Source organism: Xenopus laevis, chromosome 9_10L (assembly GCF_017654675.1).
Source record: "Xenopus laevis strain J_2021 chromosome 9_10L, Xenopus_laevis_v10.1, whole genome shotgun sequence".
NCBI lineage: Eukaryota > Metazoa > Chordata > Amphibia > Anura > Pipidae > Xenopus > Xenopus laevis.
This window is the reverse complement of record NC_054387.1, coordinates 3605641-3626297: the sequence shown is the minus strand read 5'-3', so window position 1 is coordinate 3626297 and position 20657 is coordinate 3605641. Positions and strand designations below refer to the sequence as shown.

Here is a 20657-nt window from a genome sequence, read left to right as displayed (position 1 = left end):
ACGTAACTACGCAAATTCACCAACGCGCAAATTATTCTGAACGCTACCTTTTACGCCAGACTTCCTTCGCCACCTCAGACCAGGCGAAGCGCAATAGAGTAGATAGGGATTGCTTCAAAAAAAAGTTAAAAATGTTTCTAAGTTCCAAAAAACGCTGGCGTTTTTTTCTTTTTTTTATGGGTGATAGGCTGAAAAAGATCTAAAAAATTTTTGGGGCTCCCCTCCCCCCCCCTACATTTCCTAACTCATGGCACCTTAACTATACAGTGGGCACATGTGTAGGGCAAAATAAACATTTTATTTGCTGTTTTGAAGGTTTCCCAGGCTTGTGTAGTGCTGCTACGTATTCCTCCATTGTAACTTCAATTTGGCGCCGTATGCAAATTAAATATCGCTAGCGTAACTTCGCTTTGCTTGGCGAATTAACTCTAGTGCAACTTCGCAACCTTACGCTTCCCCTGAGCGCAACTTTGGATTTTAGTGAATTTGCGTAGCGCTTGCGAAAATACGCCTGGCGAAGTGGACGCTGGCGCAACTACGAATCTTAGTGAATTTGCCCCTTAATGTGTGTATTGTGTATTGTAACCTCAGTAAGCAACAAATAAAAACCTTTTTTTTTCATATTAATCAAATATTCACTTTGTTTATTTAATCCAAGGCTAAAAAAAACAACATATAAAGGGTTTGCAGATGAAGAGGAGGCGTTTCCTTCCTGGTCAATGCAGAAATCCTCGTGGATTGGATGAGAATGAACAACTAGCTTGCTGTCTGCTCTTCTGAGCTTTTATTTTGTTCTTTCCCAGATATTAACAGTTTTAGGCTGCCAATTTCAGGCTTTTGATTGCTCTGCCCTTACTCGAGCTGAATAAAACAGAACAGTAATTGCAAGTGATGCCGCTGTAGAGTTCAGCATGTACTGGAGCCTTCCCAGAAATCCTTACTATAGCTCAGTTGGGGGCAGGAGCAGTTGCTGGTGGCTTCCCCTGATGCTTTGGCTGCACTTTACTAGTAGTCTTTGAAGACATGGAATGTGTCTGTTGATTATTCATATTCAGCTGCCTTGCTGCTGGTGTTTAGGGCTGGTTGTGCTGCTGCCCTCCTGCTCTTTCTGCTGGTCATTTGCTGAACAGTCTGCTGTCCCTCCATCCTCGGGTTCCATAATTAACCTTTTAGTGTGACTTCGGAGCAGCCTGGTTTCTGCTGGTTCCGTTGCACTTTGCCCCTTAGCTACCGTTTCTTGCCTGAAGGAATTTGGGAGACTGAGGCACTTCCCATGAAGTTTTCTGGGGGGCAGGAGGGTTCTTTTATATGTTTTTTCCCCTGCGGCTCCATCAGAGCGGTGCAAGTCCGGCAGGCAGGCCGCCTGTTTCCTACAAGTCTCCTTATTTTGCACTTTTAACTCTTTAATGTACTGGTTCATTTTCTGGATGCGGTACTTCTGATTGTTGGCGATCCTCTGCAAGATCCTGATTTTATTTTTAAGCTCCAGAGTAACGTGACAAAGGTCCGTGTTTTCGGAGGTATAGCAGTGGTCAATGTGATCCATAGCGCAGGCCTCTTCATCATCATCATCATCATCATGATCGTCATCAATATTCGGATCCTCTGTTTCAATATACACATCTGCCGGCGCTTCATGGGCCCAAACTCCTGCAGTCGGGCTTCCAAGATTATCCATTTTATAGTGTGAAATGCACAAGAGCTTACATTCAGCTGTAGCTGCGGAACCAGTCGGAAAGGGTGTCCCGGCCTCAAAGGGTGTCCCGGCCTCAAAGGGTGTCCCGGCCTCAAAGGGTGTCCCGGCCTCAAAGGGTGTCCCGGCCTGTGTGGGAAACAAAAGAGGGAGAAACAGTTAAAATATCTCAATGCTCAAAAGATTGCTCTCCAGCTGTTCAGACCATGTCTCCCCGAATCACTAGAGAGGATGGGAGTTCAAGTGCGGTAAGTACATATTTTAAGAACTAAAAAAATCAACAATGAAAGTTTACGGCAAATGTGCACATTCCTACTATAGAAAAGCATTGGCCCAGTGTTTACACACCCTATAAAGGTGTCTGGGTCTGAACAGGACAATCTGGTTTTGGCCGGCGCCAGGAAGAGCAAAAATAGCACTTTAGTTGTCCTTTAAAAAGGTTTGTTCACCTTTAAATGAACTGTATGATGTAGAGAGGGATATTCTGAGACAATTTGCAATTGGTTTTCATTTTTTATTATTTGTGGTTTTTGACTGATTTAGCTTTTTATTCAGCAGCTCTCCAGTTTGTAATGTCAGCCATCTGGTTGCTAGGGACCAAATTCCCCTAGCAACCATGCACTGATGTGAATAAGAGACTGGAATATGAATAGGAGAGGGACTGAATAGAAAGGGAGTAATAAAAAGTACCAATAACAATACATGTGTAGCCTGACAGAGCATTTGATTAGATGGGGTCAGTGACATGATTGTATAAGACAGTAAGAGTTAATTTAAAGGTGAAGCGCCTCATTAACAAGCAGGTCTTTTCCAGTGACAGATAATCAGGAGGTAAAAGAAAGGGAGGGACAACAGACAACTGTGCGACTTAACCAGGCGCTTTCCCAGGCAGCATAGCATTTAGGGGGTTCAGATATGGGACGAGACAAACCAACAAAATGGCTACTTACAGCCCAGGCACCGACAGTTTCTGAGCGAGAGCCGCACACCAATAGAATGAGCCGAATCAAAGCGTTTCCGCAGGAAGAGTCGCACGCACTCTATAAACGAGTTGATGACTATTTCCGGTAGAACTGGTCAGACGCTCTGGTTCGCCGTCTCTATGTCCGCGGTACTTTCTTTCCCCCGTTGTCTCGTTGCCCTGGAGTCCCGAAAGTAAGTGCGAAGCGGAATGGCGGAAAGTCCAGCGGCTGAAGCGATTATTCTCCCCGGAGCTGCGTCAGGCGGCGGGGTCGTTCCTCACCTGAGCGGCCTCCAGGCCCCCGGGACGTCTCCTCTGAGCACCTCCTCAATGTGGGACCCCTCGGCCAGTGCTGACTGGGATAATGAGAGAACTTCCACTCAGTGTCTGCTGAGAATAAAGAGGTGACTTCCACTCACTCGGACCAGTGATCTCTACACTCATTACTCACTCTTATACTCACTCACAACTGTCACTCACTCACTCTTATACTCACACACACACACACAACTGTCACACAACTGTCACACACACAACTGTCACTCACTCAACTGTCACACACACAACTGTCACACACACAACTGTCACACACACAACTGTCACTCACACAACTGTCACACACACAACTGTCACTCACTCAACTGTCACACACACAACTGTCACACACAACTGTCACACACACAACTGTCACACACACAACTGTCACTCACACAACTGTCACACACACAACTGTCACACACAACTGTCACACACACAACTGTCACTCACACAACTGTCACTCACTCAACTGTCACTCACTCAACTGTCACTCACTCAACTGTCACACACACAACTGTCACTCAACTGTCACACACACAACTGTCACACACACAACTGTCACACACACAACTGTCACACACACAACTGTCACTCACTCAACTGTCACACACACAACTGTCACACACACAACTGTCACACACACAACTGTCACACACACAACTGTCACACACACAACTGTCACACACACAACTGTCACACACACAACTGTCACTCACTCAACTGTCACACACACAACTGTCACACACACAACTGTCACTCACTCAACTGTCACACACACAACTGTCACACACACAACTGTCACTCACTCAACTGTCACACACACAACTGTCACACACACAACTGTCACACACACAACTGTCACACACAACTGTCACACACACAACTATCACTCACACACACACAACTGTCACACACACAACTGTCACACACACTCACAACTTTCACTCACACACAACTGTCACTCACTCACACACAACTGTCACTCACACACAACTGTCACTCACTCACACACAACTGTCACTCACTCACACACAACTGTCACACACAACTGTCACTCACACACAACTGTCACTCACACACAACTGTCACTCACACTCACTAACACAACTGTCACACTCACACAACTGTCACACACAACTGTCACACACTAACCCGGAAGTGGGTCGGGAAAAGCCTGACCCACACATCACTAACAGGAACATTAATCTTTAAACTTAGACGGTAAAAAATGGAAACCATTTGAAAAAAGTCTTCATTTCTGGACAACAATCGAAAAACAACTCAACTGAAAAAGTGTTTGGAAGGTGAAAAACCTTGGCTCTTTCCAAATACATTTATATTAGGGATGCACAGAACCCCTTGAATCCTTCGCAAAAGATTTGGCCGAATACCGAACCTAATCTGAATCCTAATTTGCATATGCAGATTAGGGAAGGTGAAAATGTTTTTACTTCCTTCCAAAGTCTTGCGATTTCCCTCCTGCCCCTAATTTGCGTAAGCAAATTAGGATCCGATTCGGCCGAATCCTGCTAAAAAAGTCTGAATCCTGAACCAAATCCTTAATTTCTATGTCTATATATCATGGATTGTATGAGCTTGAGCTGAAGCTGAGAACTAGGAGCGAAACTTCTCCGGATTTTACCCCGGACAGCCTGGTTTTTGGACGAAATTAGGAAATCAGGACATTGAAGTGAATGACATGGTGATCAGCCAATCGCTGGTCGCCGCATCATCATCACTCCCGCCCCCTACCTCACCGTCCTGCCCCCTGCCTGTTTTGGGGGAGGAGGAAAAAAAGGCGCATGAGGCTTTCTTCCTGGTTTCACAATCCCGTGTTTGTTTTACTTTTTGTTTCACGTATTTGAGCAAAGCTTCAGTAAGTGCCACTAATCTGCGCCTCCCTTTTCTGTTGTATTTTAGGGATATTATGTCCATTTACAAAGAGCCGCCCCCTGGTATGTTTGTGGTGCCGGATCCTCATGACATGACAAAGGTAGGGTTTAGTTCAACTACATTATTTCACCTGGGAGTGTGTGCGATGTGTTTCATTTCATGTGATCCTCTCTGTTTTTTATCACCAGATCTATGCGCTCATCACAGGCCCGTTTGACACCCCTTATGAAGGTGGTTTCTTCTTGTTCCTGTTCCGCTGCCCCCCCGACTACCCCATACACCCGCCTCGGGTTAAGCTCATAACAACCGGGAACAATACCGTGAGGTTAAACCCCAATTTCTACCGCAATGGCAAAGTGTGCCTGAGTATTCTAGGGTAAGTGCTGGCGGTGAGTGTTTTTTCTACAGCTATGGGACCTGTTATCCAGAATGCTCACGACCTGGGGTTTATCAGTAGGGATGCACCGAATCCAGGATTCGGTTCGGGATTCAGCCAGGATTCGGCATTTTTCAGCAGGATTCGGATTCGGCCGAATCCTTCTGCCCAGCTGAACCGAATCCTAATTTGCATATGCAAATTAGGGGCGGGAGGGAAATTGCATGACTTTTTGTCAGAAAACAAGGAAGTAAAAAATGTTTTCCCCTTACCACCCCTAATTTGCATATGCAAATTAGGGTTCGGATTTGGTTCAGTATTCGGCCGAATCTTTAACGAAGGATTCAGGGGTTCGGCCGAATCCAAAAAAGTGGATTCGGTGCATCCCTATTTATCAGATAACAGATCTTTCTGTCATTTGGATTTTCATACTAGAAAATCATTTCAACCTGAATAAAAAACCATTAATAAGATTGTTTTGCCTCCAATAAGGATGAATTAGATCTTAGTTTATTATTACACCGAAAAAAAGGAAATCAATTTTTAAAAATGAGATTTACTGAATTCCAACGGAGTCGGTGGGAGACGGCCTTCCTGTAATTCGGAGAAGGGGTTTCCAGATAACGGATGCCGTGCCTGTATATGTTTAAGTCACATTTGCTGGGGGCAGTAGATTAGGAATGACATGAATGGGACAGGGAGGCTTTACTTGTTTAATAAGAAAGTGTCCCTTTAACTCCGACCGTGTGCTTCCTATTTTGCTTCCTCTTCCCGATTGGCCTGTCGGGATTTAACCCTCTCTTTCATGCCTATTACCAACTGTCGACACAGTGGGGGGCAGTTAGCGCTGCCTTTGACTCGGCTCAGTAACCGCAGCTGCAGGGAGGCTTCTTAGTATGTTATAGAATGGCTAATTCTAAGCAGCTTTTCAATTGGCCTTCATTTTTTTTACAGTTTTTTTTAATTATTATTATTATTCTTCTTGTTCTGAATCTTTCCAGCTTTCAAATGGGGGTCTAAAAAAAAACCAAATGCTCTGCAATACTACAAATGTATTGTTATTGCTAATTTTTATTCAGGCCTCTCCTATTCATATTCCAGTCTCTTATTCAAATCAATGCATGGTTGCTAGGGGAATTTGGATCCTAGCAACCGCATGGCTGAAATGGCAAACTGGAGAGCTGCTGAATAAAAAGCTAAACAACTCAAAAACCACAAATAATAAAAACTCAGAATTAGGGATGCACCGAATCCAGGATTCGTTTCTGGATTCGGCCTTTTTAAGCAGGATTCGGCTGAATCCTTCTGCCAGGCCGAGCCGAATCTGAATCATAATTTGCATATGCAGATTAGGAGAAGGGAGGGGAATCGCGTGGCAAGGAAGTAAAACATGTTTTCCCCTTCCCATATGCAAATACGGATTCCATTCGGTATTCAGCAAAATCTTTCACGGGGGTTCGGCCGAATCCAAAATAGTGGATTCAGTGCATCCCTACTCAGAATAGCCATCATATGAAATGTTTATTTAAAGGGGAACAACCCCTTTAAGTGATAAATGTGCTATTGAACCAGCGATCCTTCATATTATTTGCATGGATACCCTTCTTCATGCGGGTAAAATCTATTTTGTGACATTGCAGAACTTGGACAGGACCTGCTTGGAGTCCAGCTCAGAGTCTGTCGTCCGTGCTCATATCGATCCAGTCTCTCATGACGGAGAATCCGTATCACAACGAGCCAGGCTTTGAGCAGGTAACGGCTTTTGTTTCAAAGCAGCAGGTTGTTGCTTCGTATAGTCATGTCTGACCCAATGTTTATTTTATGTTTGAAGGAGAGACACTCGGGGGACAGCAAGAACTACAATGAGTGCATTCGACATGAGACCATTCGGGTAGCGGTGTGTGAGATGCTGGAGGGCAAGTGCCAGTGCCCTGATGCATTAAGGTATGTCTTAAATACAGGAGGGATTTTTTATTTTATAGTTTTTAAATGTAAAATCTGCTCTTTGGCACCATGTTAAAGGGATACTGTCATGGGAGAAAATGTTTTTTTCAAAATGAATCAGTTAATAGTGCTGCTCCAGCAGAATTCTGCACTGAAATCCATTTCTCAAAAGAGCAAACAGATTTTTTTATATTCAATTTTGAAATCTGACATGGGGCTAGACATATTGTCAATTTCCCAGCTGCCCCCAGTCATGTGACTTGTGCTCTGATAAACTTCAATCACTCTTTACTGCTGTACTGCAAGTTGGAGTGATATCACCCCCTCCCTTTTCCCCCCAGCAGCCAAACGAAAGAACAATGGGAAGGTAACCAGATAGCAGCTCCCTAACACAAGATAACAGCTGCCTGGTAGATCTAAGAACAACACTCAATAGTAAAATCCAGGTCCCACTGAGACACATTCAGTTACATTGAGAAGGAAAAACAGCAGCCTGCCAGAAAGCATTTCTCTCCTAAAGTGCAGGCACAAATCACATGACTGGGGGCAGCTGGGAAATTGACAATATGTCTAACCCCATATCAGATTTCAAAATTGAATATAAAAAAAATCTGTTTGCTCTTTTGAGAAATGGATTTCAGTGCAGAATTCTGCTGGAGTAGCACTATTAATTGATGCGTTTTGAAAAAAACATGTTTTCCGATGACAGGATCCCTTTAAGCAAAGAATAAACCTTCAAAGCCTTTCTCTCCCCTGCTTTTGTCTGTGACACCATGACAGAGTCTTATCTGAGATTCCCCTGTACATTCCACACTAAAGGCCACCTGAGAGTCGTATTCACTTCTTTAGGGCAAGACCAGACATGGCGTTTTTACGTTGCGTTTTTAAAAAAAAAAAGCTCTGTCGGGCGTAAATACGCCACCGACACCACACGCGACCGTCAACATGAACGTTTTTCAGCACGTAGGTTTCTTATCCCAACATGCACTTCTCATTGTTCTCGCTCCCCATAATTCCGCTGGCTGGAAATAGAAAATAGAAAAGCTATTTACATGCAAAATGGAGCAGGAACAATCGCCAATACGCAACGTAATTACATCACCGGCCGTAAAAACGTAGATGCCATATTTACAATACGCGGCGTATTTGCATAAAGTGTGGTTTCGATAGAGTTTATTGATTTGGTAGTTTCTTCACGTATAAGCGTTTCTGCTGAAAAACGCAGACCGCTTGCAAGCTCCCTGTGAGAATTGCCATAGTGCGTTTTCCAGTGTATAAAAACGCAACATAAAAAAGCAATGTCTGGCCTTGCCCTTAGTGACCACTTGCTGGGGATACAGAGCTTTAAACTTCCAACACTTTTTTTTCAGTTTAGTTGGTTTCAGATAGTTTCTCAGAAATAAATAGGGATGCACCGAATTCACTATTTTGGATGTGGCCGAACCCGCGAATCCTAATTTGCATATGAAATTAGTGGTGGGAAGGGGAAAACATTTTTAATTCCTTGTTTTGTGACAAAAAGGCATGCAATTTCCTTCCCCGCCCCTAATTTGCATATGCAAAATATGCAAATTAGGATTCGGATTTGGTTCGGACCGGCAGAGAAGGATTCAGGCGAATCCAAATCCGTCTGAGAAAGGCCGAATCCCGAACTGAATCCTAGATTTGGTGCATCCCTAGAAATAAAGACTTTTTCCAATTATCGGTACTTACTATTTTCTGTGACTGTTTTTCTAATACTGAAGTGTAAAGTGTCATTTTTCACCTTCTAAAGCAGCTCTGGGGAGGGGAGGTCACCGACCCTGTATTTATGTCTGGGGAACAATCTGAAAACAACTCAATTGTAAAAGTGTTTGGAAGGTGAACATCCCCTTTAAAGGCAGCGGTTAGAATTGATACAATAGTTACTAGAGATAAAAAAATATTTGCTAAATGTAGCAAAATTGTAACAGATCAGAATCTGCACCTGAATCACTGAGCTGCCTGATCGAAACACCAAAGACAGGGACATTCAACTTCAAACTTCGATTTTGTAAAAACTGTAAAAAATCGAAAGTAACTGAAAAAAAAAGTCTTTATTTCTGGTGAACAATCTGAAAAGAATTGAACTGAAAAAAAGTGTTTGGAAGTTCATCTTTAAATTCACTTTTAGTATGATACAGGCATTGAAATTCTGAGATTATTTGCATTTCCAGTTTGGTATTTCAGCAGCTATTTAGTTGCTAGGGTCTTGTTTACCGTAGCAACCAGGCAGTGGGTTGAACGAGAGACCGGAATATAAACAGGAGAGCGACTGAATCGGTAGAAAGAAATACAATTGTAAACTCACAGAGAAATAGGGTTTTTTTTGGCTTCTGGGGTCAGTGACCCCCCATTTGAAAGCTAGAAAGGTGTTGCAGAGGAAGGCAAATAATGCAGAAACTAAAAGAAATACATCGTGAAGACCAATTGCAAAGTCGATAGGAATAGGACATTCTAAGATGGTGATCCAAATTGTATATAATGTAAGAACCCCCCACTGACCATGTCTATGTTTTCTCTCTTTCTGTCTCACAGGAGCGTTATGGAAAAATCATTTATGGAATATTATGACTTTTATGAAGCCGTTTGCAAAGACAGATTTCACCTACAAGGGCAAAACATGCAGGTAAGTGATCCTGGGCCTGTCATTCTTCTCTCTTTAGATTTCCACTAGAACTACAACTGTGACTAGTGTCTGAAAAACCAAACAAAAAGGGTCACAATATAGCAGCCCAGAGACACTTCTGTAAAGCATGGGATCTGTTATCCCGTTATCCAGAAAGCTCTCAATTACGGAAAGGCTGTCTCCCATAGACTCCATTATCCAAATTTTTTAAAGTGATTTACTTTTTCTGTGTAATAATAAAACAGTCGCTTGTACTTGATCCCAACTAAGATATAATTAATCCTTATTGGAGGCAAAACCAGCCTATTGGCTTTATTTCATGTTTATATGATTTTCTAGAAGACTTAAGGTATGAAGATCCAAATTACAGAAAGATCCGTTATCCGGAAAACCCCCATTCATTCTGGATTAAAGGTCCCGTACCTGTATATTATTATCCATCCATAAGATAAGCTGGAAGGCATCTGTATTGTATTTACCATTATATTCAGGTGCCGTTTAGCTCCATTCTTAATAAATTATCCCTATTGTCTATTAAAGGGATAGTAATGTTGTTTTTTTCAAAATGAATCAGTTAATAGTGCTGCTCCAGCAGAATTCTGAGTAAACAAAGAAACTGTATACACTCACGAAACTTGGTTACAATGTATGGTGACTTTACAGCTCAGCGTCTCCTCCAGTCACGTGACCCAACGTGATATATCCAAGTAAAAATAAAGATGAGGATGCGATGCTGTGTTGAAATGGTGTGCAAAAAGGCACCTCCAAAATTTTTATTTGTGCGGAATATGGCCCAGACGTTTCAGGAGCTACCTACTCCTTTCTTCAGTGGGTAAGTGCACTTACCCACTGAAGAAAGGAGCAGGTAGCTCCTGAAACGTCTGGGCCATATTCCGCACAAATAAAAATTTTGGAGGTGCCTTTTGGCACACCATTTCAACACAGCATCGCATCCTCATCTTTATTGTTACCAGCAGAATTCTGCACTGAAATCCATTTCTCAAAAGAGCAAACAGATTTTTTTATATTCAATTTTGAAATCTGACATGGGGCTAGACATATTGTCAATTTCCCAGCTGCCCCCAGTCATGTGATTTGTGCTCTGATAAACTTCAATCACTCTTTACTGCTGTACTGCAAGTTGGAGTGATATCACCCCCTCCCTTTTCCCCCCCAGCAGCCAAACAAAAGAACAATAGTAAGGTAACCAGATAGCAGCTCCCTAACACAAGATAACAGCTGCCTGGTAGATCTAAGAACAACACTCAATAGTAAAATCCAGGTCCCACTGAGACACATTCAGTTACATTGAGAAGGAAAGATAACAGCCTGCCAGAAAGTAGTTCCATCGTAAAGTGCAGGCACAAGTCACATGACTGGGAGCAGCTGGGAAACTGACAAAATGTCTAGCCCCATGTCAGATTTCAAAATTAAATATAAAAAATCTGTTTGCTCTTTTGAGAAATGGATTTCAGTGCAGAATTCTGCTGGAGCAGCACTATTAACTGATGCGTTTTGGGAAAAAAAATGTTTTTCCATGACAGTATCCCTTTAAAGGTTTTTCTAGTAAACTTAAGGTATGAAGATCCAAATTACAGAAAGATCCTAAAACCCCAGGAGAAACAAAAGCCTGCCAGAAAGCAGTTCCATCCTAAAGTGCTGGCTCTTTCTGAAAGCACATGACCAGGCAAGATGGCTGCCTACAGACCAATATAAAATAATTAATAATAAACTTGTTGGTTCAGGAATGACATTTTATATTGTACAGTGAATTATTTGTAGTGTAAACAGTGTCATTTAGAAATAAAAACGACATCAAAAATATCATGACAGAATCAGGTTTAAAGTACACGTGGTCAGACCTTGAGCTATTTTGCCCTTTCAGGACCCATTTGGGGAGAAGCGAGGCCATTTTGACTACCAGTCTTTGCTGAGCCGCCTGCAGACCATTCACCAGAGAGTGCGGGAGAAGCACCGGAGAGAGACTGTGGATATAGACTCTGATTCGAGCTCCTCAGAGACAGAGACCGACACACAGGGAAGCTCATACCCTTAAATCCTACAGGAATGTAATTGTGCAGCGTTTGTTGTGACTGTTCTGTGAAGCCGAGTATCATGGATTGTGATTGACAAGAAAGGACCTCTTTGCCTTGGATGCTGCACGGGTGCAGTGTCACGTAATCACTCTAATTACTAAGGAGACAACGGAGGGGGAATGGATTCCGAAATCATGGAGTTTGGATTTCTCACCAGGGCAGCACTTTGTTACAATGTGTGATTCTTCTCTCTGCACAACAGTCGCCTATTGGTCCCGACAAGCCAAAGAGTCTCGAACAGGATCCAGTCATGTGATCTCAAGCACACGAGAAATTTTTTTGACTTTGTTTTTTTACCCCACGGAAAAAAAATGCACTTTGTCTTTTTTGCCCTCTGGGCTTTGTCTATATAATTGTTCTAGGCTCCGAGTTAAAAGTCTTAACACCCCCACGCCCACCCACTAACAGCAAAGTCCCGTAATAGATGTTAATTTATGAAGAGCAAATCTAATCTGGAAATAGAAAAAGGATTCTGCACCTTTAAATACTATGCACCAATTATACCAGTTTTTTAAAAAAAATAAAAATCTCTTGGTGCTTTTATGTTTTCCCTGCCCGATGAATTCCCAGTCGCTGTTCATTCTTCCATTCTGCATTGGCTAGTAAAGGGTTAAATCATGGACATGCCCTGAACACAGCCATTACACATTTTATTTAAAATAAACCCCTTTAAAGAGACTCTAAAATCCCATGGGGCAATAGTTGCACTGTCCCCTAGTCTGTGGCCTTTTATGTTAAGGGCACATGATTGGCTCATTGGGTATGACATCACTGCTAGGGAGGGGCACAGTGGGTATGACGTCACTGCTAGGGAGGAGAACAGTGGGTATGACATCACTGTTAGGGAGGAGAACAGTGGGTATGACGTCACTGCTAGGGAGGAGCACAGTGGGTATGACATCACTGCTAGGGAGGGGCACTGGGTATGACGTCACTGCTAGGGAGGGGCACCGTGGGTATGACATCACTGCTAGGGAGGGGCACTGGGTATGACGTCACTGCTAGGGAGTTGCACTGGGTATGACGTCACTGCGAGGGAGGGGCACAGTGGGTATGACATCACTGCTAGGGAGGGGCACAGTGGGTATGACATCAGTTCCAGGGAAGGGCACAGTGGGTATGACATCACTGCTAGGGAGGTGGTACAGGGAAGTGTGTGGGGGAGGGGCTGACAATGACTGTGGGATTATACCGCAGCCTTATGCAGGGGAACAAGAAATAAACTTCCCCTTTATTACACCTTTAAATAATACTTTATATTCTTCTGTATTTTAGAAGGACTCATTGATGTGCTAATTGCTCAGTCTCTTTCCTCTCAAGCGTGGCCCAGGCCACCAGTGCAGCACATTCAATCAGATTTATGTCCGTCATTGTGGGAAAAAGATTTGCAGCATTTCACATAGGGGTCACTGACCCCATTTAAAAAAAAAATGCTCTGTAAGGCTACAAATGTATTGTTATTGCTACTTTATATTCCTTGTCTTTCTATTCAGGCCTCTTATATTCATATTCCAGTCTCTTTTTCAAATTAGTGCATGGTTGCTAGGGGAATTTGTACCCTAGCAACCAGATGTCTGAAATTACAAACAGGAGAGCTGCTGAATAAAAAGCTAAATAAGTCAAAAACCACAAATAATAATAAACGAAAACCAATTGCAAATTGTCTCAGAATATCCCTCTCTAAATCATTCTAACAGTAAATTTAAAGGGGAACAAACAACCCTTTGCCTATACAACAGCTCCCCTACTTTTATCTGAACCCCTGGTCCCACAGACTTGGGCATTAGATGAGATTTGAGGTTGGGTCACTGGCAGCAGCAGAATGTGCAGGGAATACGAGGGACAGAGCTGACTCCATTTAATACCCAGGATTCAGTGCAACAGGCGAGTGCAGTGTGTTCAGTTCCCGTGTGTGTAAGAGTTGCATTTGTGTGTGCGCCGGAGAGAAGAATGTGTATCTCCAATGGACTGTGTAATTATCTTTTTGCAAATATAGTTTTGTAATAAAGCGATTTGGGTTTCTCAATCATAACAAACCACTGGAAGTTGTATCTGATTTCTGTCTCTCACCTTTTCCATTAGATCCTCAGGTTACAGCAATAGGCCAGAGTCTCAGTTAGTTTATCCACAGACACATCACAAAGCTTTTTGGGGTTTAGGAGCAGATTCTGGGCCCGCGTTTATCCTTCCCCTGCAATAGCTTGGGGTACAGGCACATGACAAAGGTTTTTGGAGTTTAGGAGCAGATTTTAATGCAGAAAGTGTGTATTTCAGTGCTGAAATCTGCTCCAAGTGTCTGAACCCGGGCCAATGTAATAGCTTGGGGTGCAGGGACATGACAACGTTTTTGGAGCACAGGGGACGGATAAACGCAGGTCCAGAACCTGCTCCTAAACTTTGTCATGTGCCTGTACCCCAAGCTATTGCATTGACCAGCTCCATGTTGTAGCTCCCACCCTTCCCAGCCAAGTTTGGGAGTTTTACTTTGAAAGCAGCAAGTAAGTTGCAGGTAAAACTTAGTCCCTTTATAAAATGTATAATTATGCAATTGAATTCTTAATGAATCAGATAAAATTGAGAGTAGGACTGGCCAGATATGGGATGAGTGTGACGTAGTTGTTCAGCTTAAATATATTGCAATATATGGACAAACAATCCCTGTTTTGTTTAAAGGGTAAGGCATTTTTCAGTAGCAGTAGCACAAAATGTCTCTGTCTTAAATATATTGATAATGGGTTGAGTGCAGAGGACTCTTGTATTTGTCTATATGTATTTTGTGGTCACACCCTCATTGCACCCCCGCCTAATGGTTTTAAAAAATAGTGGTGAGCACAACTTTCCCTTGTTTGTTATTGGCCCGAGTTCAGGCACATGGAGCAGATTTTTGCTTTTTGGAGCACAGGGAATGGATAAACGCAGACCCAGAATCTGCTCCTGCACCACGACATGTGCCTGCATTTCCAGAGTTGCATTGACCCGGGTTCAGACACATGGAGCAGATTTCGGCACTGAAATAATGCTTTCTGCAATGAAATCTGCTCCATGTGTCAATGCAATTGTTGGAAATGCAGGCACATGCCGAGGTGCAGGAGCAGGTTCTGGGTCCGCGTTTATCTGTCCCATGATCCAAGAAGCAAAAATGTGCCTGAACCCGGGCCAATGCAATATCTTCGGGTACAGGCACATGACAAAGTTTAGGAGCAGGTTCTGGGCCGGCTTTTATCCGGAGGCCAAGAATCCGCTGCCAGTTACTTACTGTCATTAAGGGTTCAAGCTAAAAAAATAATGTGGCCACTGTGTATATAACAAGGTTTTTATTCCATAAAGAGAAGCTTCGTACACTCGCCCTGATTCCTGTATAAATACAACGTTAACACCAGTTGCTCTTAGTACCACAAACCTGCAATTCGACCCACATGTCCCGACCAGCAATAGGCCAACTAACCTTCCGACCTGGGGGACACTTGAAGCCGGAAGTGACGTCACATTTGGCCAGAAGTGATGTCACTCCAGTGCTGAATCTTCACAATAAAATGTAAAAACTGGAAGAACCACAAGGGTGGGAGGGATCAGACCGCACTTATGTTGGGGACCCATCCGGGTTACCCGCTGACACCGCCAAGCAATTGGGGACTATTTGAACCAAACCCGACCACTTTGCGGTTATTCCGCATTTACCTGACCCAATGCCGGACTCTAGCTCTCAGCACATCAAAATCCCAATACTGGATTTTCCCAGGTATGTTTTAAAGTCAATGTTCAGCCGTAGCCTTGTTTCAGTTCTACTAGTCCAGCAGCAGCATGGAGGCATTGAGGAGCTGATCATATCACAAGGCTCAGTCTGTATAACGGGAACGTTATCACCTTAATCAGTTAGGCTCCTGTTCTTGCACCTCCTTAAATTCACCAGGTGTGTGAGTACAATACGGGGAGACAGAAGGAGAGGAAAGTAGAGGCTAAAGATCTTGAATTTCTCCAGTCCTTTCGACGTGACGGATTTTTCACCCAAGGGACTTTATTTTATAGATACAAGAGTCCGGCGTAATAAAGGTTTCTTCCATCAATGACTCCCAGCAAATCAAGAAGGTCCTCCGTTCTCTTCCATATTCATTTGTGGGCAATAGAGTGCAGTGAAGAGAGCTGGCAGCCAGTACTGGGCTTCACCCGGAGCCTGGGAGTCGACCCAAGCCAAACCTTCCTTTAGTAAATGCTCCTGGATGGGTACAAGCAAAATGTTTTATTTTATTTAGGGATGCACCGAATCCAGGATTTGGTTCGGGATTCAGCCAGGATTTGGCCTTTTTCAGCAGAATTCGGATTCGGCCGAATCCTTCTGCCCGACTGAACCGAATCCGGACCCTAATTTGCATATGCAAATTAGGGTTCAGTTCGGTACTCGGCCGAATCTTTCGCGAAGGATTCGGGGGTTCGGCCGAATCCAAAAAAGTGGATTCAGTGCATCCCTAATTTTATTGTTTAATAATGAAGTGAGATCAACTTTACTCCCATTAGAAATTGTGTCCATTCTCACTGGGGCACTCGTGGAATTAACACTTACCTCCCTAAATAAATCGACCGCACTCGTACAACGCCGACACGTTACCAGGATCCCAGATTTGCCAGCACGGATTCTCTGTGAAGATACAGCCGTGTATTTTACTCACCAGAACGTGTTTAGCTCTTTCCGTTTCCCAGTTCAAACTTGATTTCATTTCGCCGACTGTCACAAATCCCTTTTTCTGCAGTAAAAAAAAAGAAAATAGATAAGAACGTTAATGGGGTTGTTCCCCTTTAAATGAATGTTTATCTATGATATAGAGAGGGATATTCTGAGACAACTTGCAATTGGTTTTCATTTTTTATTATTTGAGGTTTTTGACTTATTTCGCTTTTTTATTCCAGTTTGCAGTTTCAACAATGTGGTTGCTAGGAGCCAAATTCCCCTAGCAACCATGCATTGATATGAATAAGAGACTGGAATATGAATAGGAGAGGCCTGAATAGAAAGAGGAGGAATAAAAAGTAGCAATAACAATACATTTGTAGCTTTACAGAGCGTTTGTTTTTTACACGGGGTCAGTGACCCCTATTTGAAAGATGGAAAGTGTCAGAAGAATAAGGCAAAAACTATAAAAAAAAAAAATAATCATGGCCAATGGAAAAGTTGCTTACAATGTTTCCCTTCACAATTAATGTTTATCTATGACATAGAGAGGGATATTCTGAGACAATTTGCAATTGGTTTTCATTTTTTATTATTTGAGTTTTTTGACTTATTTCGCTTTTTTATTCCAGTTTGCAGTTTCAACAATGTGGTTGCTAGGAGCCAAATTCCCCTAGCAACCATGCATTCATTTGAATAAGAGACTGGAATATGAATAGGAGAGGCCTGAATAGAAAGATGAGGAATAAAAAGTAGCAATAAAAATACATTTGTAGCCTTACAGAGCATTTGTTTTTATAGGTGGGGTCAGCGACCCCCATTGGAAAGCTGGAAAGAGTCAGAAGAAAAAGGCGAATAACTCAAAAACTATAAAAAAAAAATTAGGGATGCACCGAATCCTTTTTCAGCAGGATTTAGATTAAGACGAATCCTTGTGCCCGGCTGAACTGAATCTGCATATGCAAATTAGGGGCGGTAAGGGGAAATCGCAAAAATTTTTGTCAAAAAACAAGGATTTAAAAAATGTTTTCTACTCCCCACCCTTAATTTGCATATGCAAATTGGTTTGGTATTCGGTCGTATTCGGGGAATTTGGACCCTAGCTACCAGAATGCTTCAAATCAATGCATGGTTGCTAGGGTATTTTGGACCCTAGCAACCAGATGGCTGAAATTACAAACTGGAGAGCTGCTGAATAAAAAGCTAAATAACTCAAAAACCACAAATAATTAAAAAATGAAAACCAATTCCAATTTGTACAAGTTACTGTTTTTTTTTATAAAACAGAAAGAGGAAATCAGGTTTAAAAATTTGGATTATTTGAATAAAATGGGGTCTATGGGAGACGGCCTTTCCGTAGATCAGAGCTTTCTGGATAACGGGTTTCCGCATTATGGATCCCACACCTGTACAGTGTTTTTAGGAAGACAATCAACTTTAGTTCCCTTCTAGGTGATTGGAAAATTTACTGTTTCCACCGCTGACTCAGTATTTGCCCAGGACCAGCCTTTAGCCGATGCTGCATTTCAGTTCTCATTTATTAACACTGGGCAAATTTGCCTATGGGCAGTTACCTATAGCGACCAATCAGTGATAAGCTATTTAAAGCCAGCCCCAAGTAGGACAATGAAAGCAGCAATCTGATTGGTTGCTATGGATTACTGCCCATAGGCAAATTTGCCCAGTGTTGATAATATTTTTATTAAACAAATAAAATCCTAATCTTTACTGACCCCCATTGTGGTGTTTGAGAGCCAGGCACACTTTGGTTATCTGAACCCCCAGCTCGTAATAAAAGTCTCCAACGCCCAGAATCCTTTGCCGGCTGTAAAGTCAAACAGGGAGATGTTACTGGACGATGTATATTGACAAGAGGCTAAAAAGGAATATATAAAAGAAGAATATGGTACAGGCGAGAGGATCCGCTCCAATGGTAGCGCACATGTCCTGGAACTGGACTCTGAACTGAGGGTTCTTGAACCAGTCGGTGCCCACTGGGATCCCCAATATCTTCTGAACCCCCTGGCCGTCCTGGGGTTCAGTAGATGGAAACCACTAATAGAATAGGAAGGAGGGAACCCAGAGTAAAGTTGGCCATACACTAGAAGATCCGCTTGTTTGGCAACATCACCAAACTAGCGGATCTTTTCCCCGATATGCCACTAACGGCAGGACTATATCGGGGGTAATATGAACGTTCAGCCCTATGGCCAAACGATCGGATAACGACGAGCGCAATGGGCTCCGACGGGTCGGGAGAAAAATCAAAGCTTCCCGATCGATATCGTGTCCAGATATCGATTGGAAAGACCCGTCGGAAGCCTCCATAGACGGGCAGATTAGTGGCCAAATTGGTCTACATGACCGATATCGGCAGCTTTATCCGCTCCACAGATAAGATCCTCAGCATTCAGCTCAGATTCAAAAGCAACAGATATGACCCATGTGGCCCCCCTTCAAGTCTCTGATTGGTTACTGCCTAGTAACCAGGGTAACCAATCAGTGGAAAGCAAGAGAGCTGAAAAGCAGGAAGTAGTGTTCTGTCTATTATGTTACACATCCAGTCACTCCAGAATGTATACATTACATTATTTTGGCTAACTAACTATATTAAATATATGTTTTATTTAGCACAGCCTATTTATTTACCCAGTTTTTATTTTTACACTGAACAATTCCTTTAAGGATCAGGGCACATGGTCAGATTCGGGGAGATTTAGTCGTCCGGCGACAAATCTCCTCTTCTTTGGGGCAACTAATCTCCCCGAACTGCCTCCCGCCAGCTACAATGTAAATCGCCGACGGGATGGGACTCCGAGTGCTTTGTTTTCTGAAGTCGCCCGAAGTTTCCTCGTGAGGCAAGTGCTCCGTGCGCAGTCGATTTACATTGTAGCCGGCAGGAAGGCAGGGAGATCAGTCGCCCCGAAGAAGAAGAGATTTATCGCCGGGCGACTAATCTCTCCGAATCTGAGCGTGTCTCTCTAAATCTGTGTCAGTACAGTGGGATCCAGTGTAATAGATTATAATTGTATAATACACAACAGCCATGAATATCTTGTAAATGATATCCTTATAAACGGTGAGTTCTGATGTCATCAGTTATAAACGGTGAGTTCTGATGTCATTTCTGTCACATGACTCACTGAAACTTGTGTATTTTAATAAATAAAGGATATTATAAGTTACCTCGGAGTTCCATGACCTGTATAAAATCACTCGTGTTTTTATATGGTCATGAAACTCCTGGGTAACTTATAATATCCTTATAAGTTACAAGAGGGGGTACTTTATTCTCTATATAACACACAGGACAGGGAGATCTGTAGTTACCCAGTGACATCTGAACTACAGGGAATCAGCCATTACCAGGGTAAAGAGACTCACACCCCTCATCTATGGTTTCTTCCACTAACAAGCTGCTGCTAAACTACAACTCCCAGAAGGCTATTGACAGTGAGCAGAGACACAAACTCCCCTAGTCAACATGTGCACAAATACTACTGGGCTTCTACCATTCCCCATGCCCTGCTCGGCTAACTTGGGTTGATGGGAAATGTAGTTCTGCTCTAGAGTGAAGTTTCCAAAGCACAAGTGTCAGGGTACTTTATATTACAGCCAAGAACAACGCCGCCCACCAAATGCTCATTCTCTATTCACCTCCGCCAGTTTCTTCTTGGCTATAACCCCCGCTCCCACCCCTCTCCGGTGCATGGTTCATTCCAAAATCGACACTTCCGCATTAGCGTCACGTCAAACCTACATAAGACTGACGTTCGCGCGCCGACGTCAAGATAGCCCCGCCCCCGCCGCCTTATATTTCACTGAGGCGCCATTTGCCTCGCGGTTAAATTCCTTGAGGCGAGTGTTGGTGGTGGAGGGCTCTGCTCTGCGCTACATATTACAAACAAAACTAGTTTATTAGCGTTTGGGAGAATGTGTAGTAGGGACTCATTAACAGATAGGGCCGCCACCACCACACTCGGATTTGTTTTTCGTGTGTAAAATTCAGTGAAAATTATTTTTTTCCTCATAAATTCAGATGTTTTCCCTTCACTTGGGAACAACA

At 43.0% G+C, this 20657-nt stretch overlaps 3 protein-coding genes across 6 annotated transcripts; 1 reads left to right on the top strand and 2 right to left on the bottom strand.

Annotated features, from left to right (window-relative positions):
• Positions 1–623: 623 nt before the first annotated feature.
• Positions 624–2777, bottom strand: LOC108700812. Its single transcript, XM_018234782.2, has 2 exons — positions 2644–2777; positions 624–1822 (listed from the first exon to the last, which is right to left on the bottom strand). The coding sequence occupies exon 2, from the start codon at positions 1676–1678 to the stop codon at positions 1052–1054; it is 627 nt and encodes a 208-aa protein (XP_018090271.1). The 5' UTR covers positions 1679–1822; positions 2644–2777; the 3' UTR covers positions 624–1051.
• Positions 2778–2864: 87 nt separating this feature from the next.
• ube2z.L (ubiquitin conjugating enzyme E2Z L homeolog) lies at positions 2865–12468 on the top strand. Its single transcript, XM_018234781.2, has 7 exons — positions 2865–3058; positions 4893–4965; positions 5054–5241; positions 6882–6993; positions 7073–7185; positions 9742–9832; positions 11718–12468. Exons 1-7 carry the CDS (start codon positions 2865–2867, stop codon positions 11886–11888), a joined length of 942 nt encoding a protein of 313 aa, XP_018090270.1. The 3' UTR covers positions 11889–12468.
• A 2759-nt stretch (positions 12469–15227) lies between these two features.
• Positions 15228–20367, bottom strand: LOC108700810 (vacuolar-sorting protein SNF8-like). 4 transcript variants are annotated; one of them, XR_001933049.2, is made up of 4 exons: positions 20249–20356; positions 18325–18416; positions 16487–16667; positions 15228–16141 (listed from the first exon to the last, which is right to left on the bottom strand). XR_001933049.2 is itself a non-coding variant. In XM_018234780.2 (3 exons), the coding sequence occupies exons 1-3, from the start codon at positions 20300–20302 to the stop codon at positions 16007–16009; spliced, it is 264 nt and encodes an 87-aa protein (XP_018090269.1). In that variant the 5' UTR covers positions 20303–20354; the 3' UTR covers positions 15228–16006. The 4 variants fall into 4 exon arrangements, 1 of the variants encoding a protein (XP_018090269.1); XR_005964136.1 differs by having other exon boundaries at positions 16593–16667; positions 20249–20355; XM_018234780.2 differs by lacking the exon at positions 18325–18416 and having other exon boundaries at positions 16593–16667; positions 20249–20354.
• Between the last annotated feature and the right edge of the window lie 290 nt (positions 20368–20657).

Excerpts from the sequence above, each read along its gene's own strand:
- LOC108700812 (XM_018234782.2), bottom strand. The coding sequence starts at position 1,678 with ATGGATAATCTTGGAAGCCCGACTGCAGGAGTTTGGGCCCATGAAGCG.
- LOC108700810 (XM_018234780.2), bottom strand. The coding sequence starts at position 20,302 with ATGCACCGGAGAGGGGTGGGAGCGGGGGTTATAGCCAAGAAGAAACTG. Across the intron at positions 16,668-20,248 it reads CCAAGAAGAAACTGGCGGAG|AAAAAGGGATTTGTGACAGT; the intron begins GTGAATAGAGAA and ends TTTTTACTGCAG. Across the intron at positions 16,142-16,592 it reads AAAGAGCTAAACACGTTCTG|GAGCATTTACTAAAGGAAGG; the intron begins GTGAGTAAAATA and ends GTACCCATCCAG.
- ube2z.L (XM_018234781.2), top strand. The coding sequence starts at position 2,865 with ATGGCGGAAAGTCCAGCGGCTGAAGCGATTATTCTCCCCGGAGCTGCG. Across the intron at positions 3,059-4,892 it reads TGTCTGCTGAGAATAAAGAG|GGATATTATGTCCATTTACA; the intron begins GTGACTTCCACT and ends GTTGTATTTTAG. Across the intron at positions 5,242-6,881 it reads GTGTGCCTGAGTATTCTAGG|AACTTGGACAGGACCTGCTT; the intron begins GTAAGTGCTGGC and ends GTGACATTGCAG.